Raw genomic sequence first — 16,608 nt, 5'->3', positions numbered from 1 at the left:
AGCAGTCCTTGGGCCAGCCCAGTGGTCTTGGTCCCAAAGGCTGCAGCGCCTGGTGCTTCACCAGAACTTCGGTTCTGTGTGGATTACCGAGGACTTAATTCGGTCACCAAGACTGACGCGCACCCCATCCCCAGAGCTGATGAGCTCATCGATCGGTTGGGGGCTGCCCGGTACCTTAGTACGTTTGATCTAACGTCTGGGTACTGGCAGATCGCCTTGACTGATGGGGCAAAAGAGAGGTCTGCATTCTCCACACCAGATGGGCACTACCAGTTCCGTGTGATGCCCTTTGGGATGAAGAATGCCCCTGCCATATTCCAGAGGTTGGTTAACCAGGTATTGGCCGGGCTGGAAGATTTCAGCGCCGCCTACCTGGACGATATAGCAGTGTTCAGCGCCAGCACCTCCAGGAAGTGTTGTTGGCCCTGCGCAGAGCAGGCCTCACAATCAAGGCTAGTAAGTGCCAGATTGGGCAGGGTTCAGTGGTGTACTTGGGGCACCAAGTAGGGAGCGGCAAGGTGGCCCCCCTGCAACCCAAGATAGATACCATCCTGGCTTGGGAACCGCCCAAAACCCAGACTCAGATGAGAGCCTTCTTGGGTCTCACGGGTTACTACAGGAGGTTTGTCAAGGGGTATGGCAACATTGTGCACCCCTTGACCTCGCTGACTTCCAGGAAGCAGCCGAGACTTGTGATCTGTCAGAACGCCTTTGACACCCTGAAAACTGCAATGTGTACAGCACCGGTCCTCCAGGCACCCGACTTTTCAAAAGAATTCATTGTCCAGACAGACGCTTCAGAGCATGGGGTGGGGGCTGTTCTAGCACAGATGAATGAGGAGGGCCGAGACTTACCTGTAGCCTTCATCAGCCGGAGGTTACTTCCCAGGGAACAAAGGTGGAGTGCGATAGAGCGTGAGGCATTTGCTGTGGTCTGGGTGCTGAAGAAGCTAAGACCCTACCTGTTTGGGACTCACTTCCGGGTTCAGACAGACCACAGGCCCCTCAGATGGTTAATGCAGATGAGGGGTGAGAACCCAAAGCTGTTGAGGTGGTCCATTTCCCTACAGGGGATGGACTTTACGGTGGAACACCGCCCTGGTACAGATCACGCCAATGCTGATGGTCTGTCCAGATTTTTCCGCCTTAGTGATGAGGACTCCCTGGGTGAAGGGTAGCTCTCCCCACATTTCAGCTGGAGGGTACACGTGTTAGATCTGGCATCATTGGCATGAGTCTCTCCTCCATTTTTTTCTGTTTGCCTCCTCTGTTTTACGATGTTTTTGCTGGATTATTGCTTTGGGCACTGTGCCACTGCTGATCAGTGCCACAGTGCAAGTGCTCCCTATGTTAAATTGTTACATTGATTGGTGTTACCATGATTGGCTTGGTTGACTTACTGTTCAGACCCTAGTCTAGTGCACTGGGTGTGCCAAGGGCGTGTAAGTTAACTGCTGCTGGTGGGTTTGCAGCACTGGTTGTGCCACCCACAGAAGCAGCGTGTAAAATGTGTCTCGGGCCTGCCACCGCAGAGCCTGCGTGCAGTCCCTGACTGCCATGTCGACTTGGCAAGGAAACCTACTTGCCAGTCTCTAAACCTTCACTTTGCCACATTTCAGACACCTCTATGGTAGGCCCTAGGGCAGGGTGCATTGTTGGTAAAAGGTAGGTCATGCCCTGATGTGTGTGGCGTGACCTAATAGTGAATTACAGCCATTTTCGTTTTTCACTATTGAAGGGCTACCTGCCTCCCATAGGCCAGAATGGGCAGACGGATTATTAACTCCATTATAATCGATCTGACTCAGGGAGCATGGTAGCAGGTCGAGTTTAGTATCCCTGAACTCAGAATTTAATAACACACCCTTTAGGATGGATGGTTTTTAAATTCTATGTTTGAAAATAGCCCTTTTAGAAAGTGTCTATTTTCTTGTCCACTATCCACCGGTCTCTGCTGGTTTGGTGTGTGTGTCAGGGGCTGGGTGGCTCCAGAGGTCTGAATGAGTCAGTGTGGGGTGAATGAGGCATTTACACATAGAGTGAGGGAAGAGTAGCCTGCCCTGCCTGACACAATACTGGCTCCACCTCCTGCTGGGCGACTGATAGCCCTGCTCCTGCCAGTGACAATACTGGCTCCGCCTCCTGCTGGGCGGCTGAGGACTCTGCCCTGCTCAGTGAATAGGCCAGGTGCCTCTGCCTGGCAACACCCACAACGAACCTGAGATGGGGGGAATTTCCCTGCTTGGACAAAGGGAACAAAGGAGAAATGGGGTATAAGAGAAGGACCCCTGAACCAAGAACTCAGATCACTTCTGACAAGGAAACCTGTACCAAGGACAAGAAGCCTGCTGATCTAAGGACTTGCCTCCCCTTTCTGCCAGAGTGCTGTTTTGCTGTGGAGGAACCTGAAAGCTGCTTCTTTATTTTTGCCAAGGAACAAGGAGAGAGCAACTTGGTGTGTACTCTCTGAACACTTGCTAGGAAATCTCCAAGGGCTTGAAGAGTGCCAGTCTCCTGTTGAAGTCACAGGGCCAAAGGACTTCACCATCTGCTGAATTGCTGAAAAGTGTTGTTTCCAGTACACAAGGGAGAATCTGCAGTCTCGACGCCGCTGACGCCGCCGAATCCAGCTCGACATCGTGAGTAACGGCTCCAGTGTCCCGAGCCTTCGACGCCGGCTGCCGGGCCAGATCGACGCCAGCAGCAACGCCAGTGAGCAGTGGGTATCGGCCCCGGCTCCAAGTGACCCCGTCTCGACGCCGGTATCGACGCCAGTGAGGAGTGAGTATCGGCTCCACCTCCAAGCGACCCCGTCCCGACGCCGCTGCTTATCGCATCGACTCGACGCCCTTCTCGACGCCGTGAGCGCTGCTCCGGCCCGACATCCCTCGACGCCGCTGCAGATCGACCCGACTCCGAGGCACGATCGACGCCGACCTCGACGCCGACATCTCGACGCCGTAGATCATCGTTTTTCTTCATTTCTCAAGGTACTGTACTTGTGGGGTCTGTTGCAACTCCAGGCTCGACGTAGCGCTCCTCGCGGTCGACGCCGAACCTTGGGAATCCTGTAGACTCGACGTCGTGTGACTCCTGTGGGGGTCACGTTGTTGCAAAAGAACTGTGTTTCAGGAGAATACTTAATTCTGTTGCTAAAGAACTATTTGCCAAGAAGAAACCTTACTTGAACTAGCATTTTTCCTTCCAAAGAGTATTTATTAAGACTGTGGTATATTTTTGTCGTTATTTGGTCTTGTGCTAAGCCTTATATAAAAATACTATTTTTATAATAACTTCTGTGTCGTGTCCATCTGTAGTGTATTCACTTTATTACTGTATGTGGTCATAAATGCTTAACACACTGCCTCTGAGATAAGCCTGTCTGCTCTGCCAAGCTACCAAGGGGGTAGCAGGGGTTATCTGAGTGTGTAATCCCCTTTCCCTGACTAGAGTTGGTTGGTCCCTATTTGTCAGAAGTGTACACCTCTGCCAACTAGAGACCGCCGGTTCTAACACTTGGTATGTAATGTAATGTGAAGCAAAATTCTTGAAGCGCAATAGCCAACCTTCCAACACTGGATGAGATAGAGGCTAACCCTTTCTGCATACACACCGCATTTAGTGGCTTATGATGCATGCACGCTTTGGGCCTCATTTATGAAAGGTGTCGCATCGGTGCAGAAAAATAGCGATGCAACACTTGTCAGTCCGCCATCCTTGCTACACCATGGATGTGCCGTATTTACTGTATAACGCTCCATGTCGCAAATATTTATAGATACGTCAGTATTCCTGACACATCTGTAGGCGCAAAAGTGGCGCATTGCTGGGGTGTGTCTGAAAACAGATGCAACTCCAGAAAAGTGTCCTTTCACATTGAGCAAGCTCCATGTGAAAGAGCCTGCATCACTCCTTACACTTGCTGTGAAGCAGGTGTAAGGATTTGACGCAGTGGCATCCTAGAAGTGGCGTAGTGAAATCTCATAGATTTCACTGTGCCACAACTACGAGCCTTTTTTGCGGGAGAACGCCACCCTGCATACATTATACCAGTCGCAGGTATAATGTAGCGCAGGAGTTACAAAGTGATGCACATGCCTAGATGCTTCACTTAGTAAATATGGGGGTGAGGCGCATATTTTATGCTGCCGCAGCGTCACAATAAGTGATGCAACAGCAGCTTAAAGGGCTCATAAATAAGGCCCTTTGAATTTAGTGGCTCAGGTCAAATTCCGATATCTGTTTACAACCCAATATTTGGCAAATGCCTCTTTTGTTGATTACCGTGTAATGAAATTCTGAACCTCTCAGCATCCTGGATGCATATGATCATTTTCTTCACACTGTTTCTACTCTGCAGGAGTGGTGTAAGAAAGGAGACACCCTGCTTATTATGGACATTCCAAGGGCAGGGATACTAACAGTAATGTACAACAACCCCGGCAACTGACAAATTCACAGACTAGTTTCCTATCTACACTATTGAGCTCAAAAGAAGAAATGTGTAGGGTAAAGTGAAAGATTATTTTTTATTACCAATCCAAATTTATAAAGAAATTAATTAAAAACATGCAATTTGTTCAATAATCTTCATTGTTATTTTTTTTTCCACTCATAAAGAAAGCTAGAAATGCGTTTTCATCCTGACTTAAACCTTCAATCATACCTCGCACCCTTAATATATCAATAATAAGTGTATACATCTTCCACAATTAATGTGCTGTACCTAACAAGAAAAATATCAACATTTCCTTTTCACCATTCTAGCATCAATACATTTTTTTGTAGTAAAAGTTTACTGATTTTACTACAATCTTTTTTTCTTTATCCTTGCAATATATTTATATCATCTGATACTCTGTGTGGTGATACCATCAGTGGCTTGAAATATCAATCATCCTGTGTCATCTGTCTTCGCGTATTTCGGCAGAATCACTCCTTCATCAGAAAAGCCACCTTTTGCACAAGAAGAAAAGAGGTACCTACTTGGCACAGATCGCTAGGTCAAGAGATGAACAGCAAGATTTGCAGGAAAGAATCGTTGGCGAGCACAATGAATGTTTACTAATATTCAAAATCTACGTGCGTAGGCCTAAATTTAGCTAATGCAAGAGATGTGGCATTAGGTCTTCACAGAATGACAATTTCCGTGAGAGAATGGTTCCACGACCCTTAGAACTTGTATGAAGAAAGCCCCCAAAAGGGTTGGCTGACTCCATTTTCCTTAACTCCAATTCCTCTAGACACTCAAGGCACCATTCAAATTCAACTTCCTTACTTAACAACCTCCTAATATTGGTACTTTTCTAAATATAATACCTTATAAATTTACTGGAGTATTCTACCGTGCCTAAAAAATAAACAAGCTCACATTTGCATGCAGGTTCCTCCCTCATTCATTATATAGTACCCTAGGGAGTTTACTTTCCTCACTCTGAATCTACACTTCTCCTTTTTTAATGTCAGGCCTGCTTCCAACAGTTTATTGAATACTTTATTCATACAAGCATCATTCTATCCACCCGTGTTGACCAGAAACCAAGAAATCATCCTGGTAGCACTACACTCCTGCAATGCCTTGCATCAGTATCATCATGGCCCTTTCAGAAATGCTTGCAGTAATATATGATGTTTCAACGCAAACAATTACAACGCATGCTTTTACAACCCGGGTTTTACATCGCAACTACCATTACATCGCATGATTTTACAACGCATGCCATTACAACACATTTTTAAAAACTACCTTTACAACGCATTCCATTACAACGCATACCATTACAACGCATACCATTACAACGCATAATACATTTAGTGCCACAATAGGGTAAGTGTTGGATAGTGTTGGGGTAAAAATTACTATTCCCACTCAAGTGAGTTCAACAGTATGGTAAGTGTTGGACAGTGTAGGGGTAAAAATTACTATTTCCACTCCAGTGAGCGCAACTGTAGGGGAAGTGTTGGATAGTGTAGGGGTAAAAATTACTATTCCAGCTCCAGTGAGTGCAAAAGTAGCGAAAGTGTTGGATAGCGTAGAAGGTTAAAAATTACTATTCCCATCTACCCCAAAACCCATACCCACACTAAAACTTAAAAATCTCCAGTACTTACCTAATAGTGCATTGTAATGGCATGCGTTGGAATGGTGTGCGTTGCAATGACATGCATTGTAGTGACATGCGTTATAATGGCATGCGTTATAATGGAATGTGATGTAAAGGCAGTTGCGTTGTAACAGTTGTGTTGTAAAAGCAGTGCGATGTAATGACTGCGTTGTAATGGATGTTTCCGGTATGCAGTTGATATCAGAGTGAACAGCATCAAGTTTAACATGTGCAAATGACGCTGTTAACCTCCAAACACTCACCCAATTTCACTTGATGAGAGGGTGAGGTGAGGGCAGGCCAGGAAAAATACCTTGCCTTAGCCAATTTTGTGATTTTTCTTATCTACATTGAGCAGTGGAATCCTGTCCACCCTACTACTCTGTTAAAAGACCTTAAATCGACACATAGTGGAATCATGCCATCCGTTTTTAGTCTACAACAGTCACAGCAAGTCATTATTTACTTGCTTGATAGCACACTAGATCAGACACATGTTCGGATTCCTTCGCAACTTCATTCCGGATGGCAACCTGAATCCATCTGACCTTAGACACCACAAGAACAACCTCCCTTATAGTCTTTATTTGGTGTTTATATTCTTCTGAACAGTCCCATTTCTCCCTACATAAACGTTTCAGTTTGTCAACCAACCACAAATTATTCTCTGTCGCCTCCTCTATTTGTATCTGGGTGTAGCGTGTGGATTAAATGCTACTTCTAAAGGTCTCTGATGCGGACAACCACTAATATCATCTTCTTTGTGAGAAACCTACACCGTCCCCGATGTCATACTTCCAGACATGCTTTGAACTAAGAAGCATTTTGCTAGTTCCTCCGTAGCTACATCCATCTTTCTCAGTTTCCCTACAAAACGAAAGTATCTTTCAAATGTTTGTCTGAAAACAATGGTTACATTTGAGCGTGATTCAAAATTCATGCTACTTCCACCCCAAGTAATCTCACAAAATGAGTGTGAGGTTTCCCTCTACCTTCTCCACGTTGTTTTCTGTTGCTAATTTGCAACATTATGGCTTTATGGATCTCAATTACACCTTTGAGTGTCTCCTTCCTTTTCTTGTTTTGGCAGTTCTTAGCATAATGGCCTGTTTTCCCACAACCACTGCAAATGGCACCTATCTCTAAGCAGGTTCTTCCATCAGCTTTGAGCCATCATTCCCACAACAGAAACACAAGCCCTCAAACCTTTATTCGCAACCTGTGCTTCCTATGTCTGCTTCCCACACATACTCTCTCATTGTCTCATTGTCTACTATTTCACAAATAATGTTCTCTGTCTCTCTTTACTCAGCTCAACAGCTCACTGTAACATGTGTCCAACTACTTTCACAGTCCCTGTAACTTCATCTAAGGGTGAATCATCTTTCAACCACAGCTTTACACTTATCTTGTCACTATTGCACTTCAAAGATAAGCCCTTTATTTTACTCAGGCTCCAAATTGTCAGCTGGATGCTAACATTCTTTATGATGTGATACAGTCCTTCTTCAACTCGTCTCTTCCTTGCGTTATTAGAACAAAATGTTATCATTCTAAGGTTAAACTTATGGCAGCAATTAGTGCCTATCCAACTTTCTAATCTAAATTTTATATTCATTCAAGTTCCTCTGCTCCTCCTGACTCAACTCCAGCAAGTTCTCTACTATCTTGTGACCATCTGCCCCCAGGCAATATAGTAGTAAGGAGTCATTTTATCTGCACTAAGATTGGTATTACAGAGTTATTCCAGTATATCATCAATGGTGGGGGGGTCCAGGGGCATTTATAGGTCCAGCATGCGAGCCCCTAATAAATATCAAATAGTATCAAACAGGTATGTTGTTCCTTTTGACAGAGGGAAATCACGAGAATATGTGACTGGTTGGTTTAGTATCAAAAGGGTGGAACAGAAGTCTGCTCCTTTTGGAACTGGGGCTCTCACACACCCGAATGAGTGTCATGCTTCATCATCGGGCTTGCTCCTTGTCAGGCCGTTTTCCCTTCCTGCCCAAAAATAATAATCCCCGTAATGCAGGCACCCTTGCACCATGGTGCAAAGGTGCCTGTGTTAGCGCATGGCAGCCCATTGTGTGCTGGTGCAGGGAAAAAGGACAGGAATGTGCAGTATCTGATAAATACGGCACATTCCTGCCCTTTTCTTTGGCTGTCAGGCAGCGCACCAGGAAGGCCTGCCGCACTGCCCTAAAGCAAAACCTCATAAATGGCCCCGTATGTTAGCTCTTCCCTGTTTCCCTAACACAGTCCCTTCTCATGGATCCTCTGGTTCAGGGCAACTTACCCTCTGCATTCCAGGAGCTGAGAGTGTGTTTGGGGGACAACAATCAAATAGCCTTTGCCCCTGCATCAGGCTGATACTCTGTTCTCCCTTTTGCATTTGTGCCTGCACACTCACCTCGATCAGTTACAGCCATTGTGCTCTACGCTGCCATGTTGTTGCAGTTTTCACTCACTGCCTCATACTACTTGTGTTTGGTCATCTTCTCACCTCTCACACTGGAACTCCATGTGCTGATGGATCCTAATGATTTGCAGAGCAGGGGACCGGAAATGCCACACCAAGCCCACAACTCTGTCATTTAGCCTGCATCTCAGCACTCCAATCGCTCTCTTAGGATGCTCTGAACTGAGTCTGAAAATAGGATTTGCCACAGCACTACTGGGGTTTCAAATTCTGTGGTGAATCTTTTCTCCACTTGATGCAGATACCAACAGGCAGTGATTGGCAGTGATTCAAATTAGAATGTTCATGTTCTTTTTTCGATTCATGTTGACCGTTGAGTAAACAATTGACAGCTGTAAAACTGCAGAGTGATTTAAGCCATTCACTATGATGATGAAACCCATTTTCTTAGGGACCATGAAATATTTTCCAAATTTTACCGGAACACAAGAAATATTCTCCATATTTCACCGGTTCCTGTGAAATATGTTTTTTTATACCATTGTATTTTGCACAATTAAAACAGACAGTCATGGGGGCGGGGAATGGCGGCATCTGCCAGCCTGCCCATACAGGGTGATAGGCACTCCGCGAAGTGGCAAAAAACTCTGTAGAGTTCCGCAAGTGGCAGAGTGCAATATGAACTGCAGATTGTGCTGGTTTTCCTGCCGCTTGGGTAGAAATTCTACTCGAGCGGCAGCTCGCGCTCGTGAACTTACAGTTCGCCAGCAGGGAAGAAACTCCACTGCACTACGCGAAGCAGAGTTTTCTGCACTCTGCAAGCTCCGCGGAGCGTGGAGTGCAGAAAACTCTGCAAACTCAGCGAACGAAGCGGAGTTAATCGCCCAGGCCTAGTGATAGGGATGAGGCAAACATGAGATGTATCAATGCACACCCCAGAAAAAATTGTTTTGAACAAAATTCCTCCAGTCCATGCCAAAAACTGCCACTTTGAAGGTACTGGTATCCTGAGCAGGTACGTTTTTTTGTTGAGAAAGGTCACGGCGCATAACAGGAAGCTGGTAAAAATTTGAGGGCTTCATTCCTGAGGCACAGATATAAGGAGCCATACAGAAAGTCAAGTTTTAATTTTACAATATAGTTAAGTGAGTTTGAGGATTTCTTAATTGAAATAGAGGGTGAGGCGATAACGTGGTGCTTGTCTAATCAGTTGACAGACGAGTCGAGTACAAAGTTGTCGAGGGATGTAAGGTAGCAAAAGCCAGACAGCAAAAAAAAAAGCCAGTTCTCTGTATGACAGACATCTTCCAAACTAAACGGGGGAATATGTGGCTTTAGAGTTGAGGGGAGATGTAGATGCACTGATGTATTAGTTATTTGTTGTTTTTTCACTTTGCGGCTCAAAATGCCGATAGTGTCAGTAATTTCAAAGCTTTCTGCTGGCTCAAAACAAGCTTTTTTACCTAAAATTAATATTTTATGTGCTTTTTTGTGTATTACCCAACAGGGAGATACAACACACTTCCAACGCTGTAGGTCACCTTCTCTGTCAGCAGCATAGCCTATACTGTATAGTAACGCATGCCTTTTTTAAGGGGAGAGGTTATGGGGGCCCATTTACTGATTCATACATAGGTGACAAAGGCTTCAATTCACACAGTAAGGAACATATTTACAAGCCCCTATCGCCACCACCACCATCACTTTTTACGACGGCCCTGTAGTGACAGGGGCTTTGCCTTATTTACACAAGGCAGTGTTAAGCCACTTAACGTGGCTTAACACTGCCTTGTAAATAAGGCCCCCTTTCACGCTATGCTTAGCGTGAAAGGGGAGGGCAATGGGTGTTGTTGTGGGCATTCCACAGCAACACACATTGATTCTGACTCAGACCCTATTTACAAGGGAGGTGTAAATAGGAGGTAACGCCAGGATTAAGACCAAGCAAAATCTGTTCTTTCCCGGGCGCAACGAGGAGAAATGTTTCATTTCTTCTTGTTTCTTGTTTCTGCTGTTTTCATGTATGCTGCGTTGTGCAGCACACATGAAAGCAACTAAAGGCCAATGATTGTATATGTACAGTAGAGTCCCCCTTTTAAAAATGCAAAAATGTTATTAAAATATTTTCTAATTAAATGCAAAATATGTACTTTTTTATATTGTCTTCAAAATTAAATTACAATTATCTATATTTTCCACTATTTTAAATAATTTACTTTAAATTAATATTTTTCTAGGAGGTTTACATTTAAGTCCCTGACCCCATTATCTTCCAAGGAAGGGTGTTGAAGTACCAGGTGTTGGCCCTGAGTGCTGCATTGACTACTGTTTTTTTTCAGTAGTAATTTATATTCCAAATTTAGGCTCCACTTTGTTTTTCAGGCGTAAGTGTACACATTTCAGTAACATTACACTTGGATGTACTCACAATTCAACACTGATTACAGCCTCATGTGCAAAGATGTAGCCCCTTATCCTGATGTGTAACCTTCATGCAAAGTAAAGTATGTGAGCCACAAGCCTACAGGTGCCTGTGACAATGACAAGCAGTGTGTGGAGGGCAAAGCTTCTGCAACAGAACTCCAATATAAGTAGCATTAGTCAGGGGCGAGCACCCAAGGGCCTCCCACTGTGGGACTGAAGCATGACAATCACTGCACCAGGGAGAAGGGATAGTTACTAATAGAGCTGCTCTTCCTCTGGCATGGACTCTGCACAGTCACCCTGAAAGAATGGATGGTGGTGAGGCCAGCCCTTTGACGTGTGCATCGCAGTGTCCTCTAGTGATGACGCGGGGCTAGTTTTTTCCTGTTGCTTTCCACATGCTCCCACCCTTTCCTTCAACCCACCTCCTTCCACTAAGCATCCACTAGAAGACTACAGAGGAGCAAGAAAAGTATCAAAGAGTAGGGGATTCACACCTTATCTTAGGTAGTCCCACAGCATCCTCCTTTTTGCTATGAATGAGCTAAAGAGTCAAGGGATTGGCAATATCTGTCTAGAAGTCACCTGTTTACTTTCTGTCCCTGCCACTGTTCTAGCTACGTGAGAGCCACAGGTCAGAATTGTAGTGCCACATCTACCAAAGGGTAAGCTAGAGTAACAAGTTGCAAACTAAGCAACCCTAAATCGTATTTATGTAATAAATATCTATCACAGAGATTGATAAAAAGCAATACTTTCCTTGAAGATGTGATGCTCTTTAGAGAAATAAACGTACCACCTGTGGACTTGAGGGCAGAGCAGAGAAATCCAGCCTCCTCTGTCACCCTCTCTTCCAGTGACTTCTTCCCCAGCCCCAAGTCTCTCAGGGTTGAAAGTGAGAACCTCCTAACTTCTCTCCATGAGTGACCATACTTTGCTAGCACCATTCCTGTGAAATTGAAAGAAATGCAATTGTCAATATTCGAGCAGTCAGTCCTTTGAGGATCTTTCATCCTGTGCTTCACTATTCCTGTTTTATTTACAAAGAAAAAAGGAAAACACAATCAATAAGAACCTCGGAAAAAAGTATAGAGACATACATATATAACTAATATGCATCAGGGAAACTGCAAGCTAACATCATCATGGCCTAACTTAAGTTTATTGATCAGATGTTGAGATGGAAAAAAGAGTAACAACTGAAAAGTGGCAGATTTTAAATACCTTTACAGAAACACATTCAAAACAACTGACGCTTGAAAATTATTAATTTGTAAATTAGATTTTTATTGTCAGACAAACCCCACTATTATGAGGATTGTTCCAATAACTCAATTGTGTAAGTAGTAGTGGGTTTCCTTTCCAGCTGGCCAAGATGCGTACGTTACTGCTGCCTTGGGGAGGGGGGGGGGGGCTTTGGGGGGGTTGGGGGGAATTCTTTTCTGGGTTTATGCATGCAAAACGACATTCTTTTGCCTGACCAAACCCCCCTAAGTCTGCAAAGACAGTGGTCTTCTCTGCATAGGCATTCAGGGATTAATAAATTGCATATCCATATATTATATTGAAAGCAAAATATATACAGGCACATGCATCAAAAGAAAAACCGGTCGCAAACGGGCAGATTCTCAGAATCTGCCCCTTTGCGACCGATATTTTTGCATTTGGGATGCATCATCCCAAATGCAAAAATCGTAAATTACGTAATCTCTAAATTGCGATTACTTAAATTGCGATTGCATTTAAGGAATCGCAAATTGAGATTCCTTAAATGTAATGCATTAAAGTAATAAAATTAGCGATTTCGCTAATAGGGGGCACAAATTACCATGAAGTTGAACTTCATGGTAATTTGCAAAACCTTTGAAAAATGCACTTTTGGGCAAAATCCTAGCTTGATGCATGTGCCAGATAATATTTTGGGACGAGAAATACATGTTATGAAAAATGTATTCTGGGCCTGAAACCACCATACAGAATTAGAAACCGTAAATAAACACCTCTATGTGGAGATGCTGATATGATCCAATCTGTCTCCATGCTCTCATGCCATGGTGCAGGTGTCCAAAGCTACAGCTGTTGGCCTACTTCTACTTCTCATGTTATCTTCTGAGAGGAAAGCCTTGAGATGGAAATGGTGGAGTCATGGATGTCATTTAGGGGTCGCTAGGGGTCGTAGCTGCGACCTCTGGTGTGCCCCTTGCTACTCCTGCCACTGCCTTTACGATCCCTGGCCTCTGAGGTGGCCAAATCAGTGCCTGGAACACAGGAGCAGCTCACCCTAAAGGACATCGTTTGGAGCTCTATTTACTGGTTTTCTGTATCAATTTTATTACACCAATAGTGAATAATATCGTTCACTAATAGTGTAATAAAAATTGAGTTTAATTAGCTGGAATATGACGCTCTCTGACAGCTAAGGTGTGTAGAAAATGCTTTTATATGTATGTTGTGTGCATGCTTGTAGGTGAGTCTGTTTATCTGAGAGTGTGTAAATGTGTGTGTATGTTTAAGTATGATTGTATGTGTGTGACTCTAAGTAAAGGTCAAATGATGGGTGATGTCAGTTCTGCTACCCCTGGTATTTTGGCGAATTGATACCCATGGGTGGAGCTACTTTGTCTGTGGGTATGACCAACGCCTAGGAACATGGTACTCTGCTACCTATGCACCCTAAGAATCAGTGGGGGATATTCACAAGAACGTGTGCTAAATATCACCAAAAAATGCTAACGCAACTTTACACATCATAGCCTATCGCGGGAAAATAACGTAGTGTCAACGTGGAATGCACAACAAGGCGGTACCATGCGATAGCCTGCCAAAAACCGCGGCCAATGTCCGCGATACAACCACCTCGACGGAGATAAAGAAACAAAAAACAACAATGTGAAAAAACATGCGATGTGCCCAAACGCGATGAGGAAATCAGCGATAAGCAGCGGCAGGCCTGCAATACCCACGTGTAATGCGGGAAAAAGCACAAGAACAGCATACGGAAAATGCCACTAAAAACTACATCAACTGCGGAGTACCACGGATGCACCCTGACCAACTGCAGAGGACAACATGAACCCCACAATCCCCATGGAGGAACACCCAGGAATACAGGGCCCGTGGAAGGGCAATGAGAAGAGGAAGAGGAAGACGGGGTACAGTCGCCAGGAAAACCCGATTCTTGCCACGGATGAGCCAGAACACCACCACCAACTGTACATCACCTCCAACGTGTCATTGGCAACAAAGAGGCAAAGATGTCACACCACCTCGGACCATATGAATGCCGTCGCATGGCAGAGGAGGACAATGGAAGAGCACAAGAGGCTCTGGACTGATGTGAATGGCAAAACCAAGCAGACACTCGCTGCCAACACGAAAGCAGTAATGCACCTCGGAGGAGGGGGGCCAGCAGAACACCAGGAGCTGAATGACATGGAGAAGATGGTGGCCACAGTCACCATTCGGGAGACGGTGACAGGAGTTGGGGATCCGGACACTGTCCAACATGACCCGACACCACATCAACAGGGTGCGCACCGACCAGGGTTTGGGTGGACGGGGGGAGATGGGCACAATGGCACACATGCACAATTAAGCAGCGCACACTGCACACCCACAATGACTCAGTATCATGTCCCTGATCCCACGGAAACACTTCAGCACACACACAAACACCAAGTAGTCCCACGTACACCATGTGCCCAAAGGGGCACCCACCGAACACATCACCAAGCACACAACCAACACATGCACACGTGTGAAACACAGCAAACATGCATATACGTCAGCCACACTGACAATGCAAGAGACACCACATGACGAGAAGCATGGCTGCAGTCCAATCACCATGACAATGTACACGGCACGACACTGAGGCGGCTGAGTGCGGACCACAACTGAAAAGGAGCAGGTCACACTCAGACACAACCACCTGCACAAACAACCCCTGACGTCAACGACACATCTGCGGACAAACCATTCCCAAGTGTCACAACTCGACTAAGAGCACAAGTTGCCCAAGTCTGCAACATCTCAGCATCGTGGAAGCACAGAACTGACAGGCACACCGCATAAAAGGGACCGGTGGCAGACAAATCAGAGCCGCAGGAACTAATCACTCACTGTGCAGCATACACACATAAGCATAAGTGCACCTCGACATTGACAACATCCCGGTACAAACAGCAACACCTCCACAACAGAGCACAGGAAACAACTGGTGCCGCAAATGTGCACAACATGGCAATTCACATCTGGCATAGCAGGAAACTGTGACATGACAATGTACAAGTACAACCTGTAGCCTGAAAATATGTTTTATTCACACATATTGTGCTATTGGACATTTTGTACTGTCCCATGATTGCCAGGGACGGCCACAATGTGACGTGCTCATGAGAAGAAATTGTCAATGATGGTGTTCCTACAGGCCATTCCTGCCGCAGCTGCAGTGAGATGTGGGCCACCTGCCCCATCGTCACCATCACCGGTACTTCTGGACCTGGGATCCTTGGGGCATTGGTGCGTACACAGATGTTGTGCAACACACAACATGCAACGATCATCTTGCACACGATGTCCGGGCTGTACAGGAGCTTTCCACCTGTGCCATCCAGGCACCTGAAACGTGACTTCAACATGCCAAATGTGCATTCAACGATGCCCCTGGTGCGTATGTAGGCCGCATTGTACTGCCTTTGGGCGGGTGTGTTCAGGTATCGGAGGGGTGTCATCATCCAAGGGCAGAGTGCATATCCTTGATCACTTGTGACAGTGCAGGGAGAAAAGAGTCAATACTTGGTTGGGCAGGATGTGATGCAGGCCCACTAATCCAGTGACGCCTGTGCTGGCTGTGTGTGGGGTGAGTGTAAGCCAGCCCTCAGGGAGTAGCTGGTGCTGGCAACAACTCCAACAGTTATAAGGCACTCAGAAATGCAATGTCAGAACAACAAGGGGGGATGACTTGAGTCACACAGGGTTAGTAGCCCCGGATGCACACCGGCCAACACGGGCCCACCGCCATGGGATGCTGACCTACGGGAGACTGGGGTAGGGTCATGAGGGCAGAGCAGGGTCTTGTATGTGTTATAGGTGCCTTACGCAGAGTGTCTCAGGGGAGAATGGGAGGTCTACCCCCAAGGCATGATGCAGAGGGCACATGCCAGCTGTGTCCGTCAACATGGCAGATATGAATGCCACAGACTCATGCCAGACACCAAGTCCATACCTGCCCGTTGCTGATGACAACCCCCAGGCCACAGGTTCAGACACCAACGATGTTGCACCAGAGGCTGGCGGTCAGTCACGGTGCACAGGGTTAGTGGCACCACGTGTCGCTGGCTTGCGTTGAACAGGGTTAGTGGCACCACGTGTCGCAGGCCTGCGATGCAGAATTATGCTTTACTGATCGAAGGGAGTCTGGTGCTGCGGCCGCTGCCACGGACTTGGGGTCACTGCCATTCAGGACTCTGGACACAGTTCCACATGTGGGACCTACTGGGACGAAGAGGACGCTGGTGGAGTATGGCAATGAGAAAGTAGTAATGTGGGCCAGCATTGTGGGGGCCAGCGATGGTCTTAGGAGGCTGCAGAGGTCGCGGGACTGGGGATTGGAGCTTGCACCGGCACGTGGTGGGCCCTCTTTGACACACGACAGTG

The 16,608-nt window shown here is 46.0% G+C and overlaps 1 protein-coding gene across 2 annotated transcripts in view; it reads right to left on the bottom strand.

The window, feature by feature from the left end:
- The window catches only part of LOC146833568 (cytochrome P450 2D15-like), a 222,460-nt gene that overhangs the window by 103,964 nt on the left and 101,888 nt on the right, over positions 1–16,608 (bottom strand). The window contains exon 3 of one of the 2 annotated variants that reach the window (XM_085601421.1): positions 11,747–11,899. In XM_085601421.1, coding sequence (XP_085457547.1) covers positions 11,747–11,899 — 153 coding nt within the window. The remainder of the gene's footprint in view (positions 1–11,746; positions 11,900–16,608) is intronic. The other variant, XM_085601422.1, reaches the window with a different exon arrangement.

This window comes from Triturus cristatus, chromosome 4_2, assembly GCF_964204655.1.
Source record: "Triturus cristatus chromosome 4_2, aTriCri1.1, whole genome shotgun sequence".
NCBI lineage: Eukaryota > Metazoa > Chordata > Amphibia > Caudata > Salamandridae > Triturus > Triturus cristatus.
The sequence above is the reverse complement of the archived record's forward strand: the minus strand, read 5'-3'. Positions and strand labels throughout refer to the sequence as shown.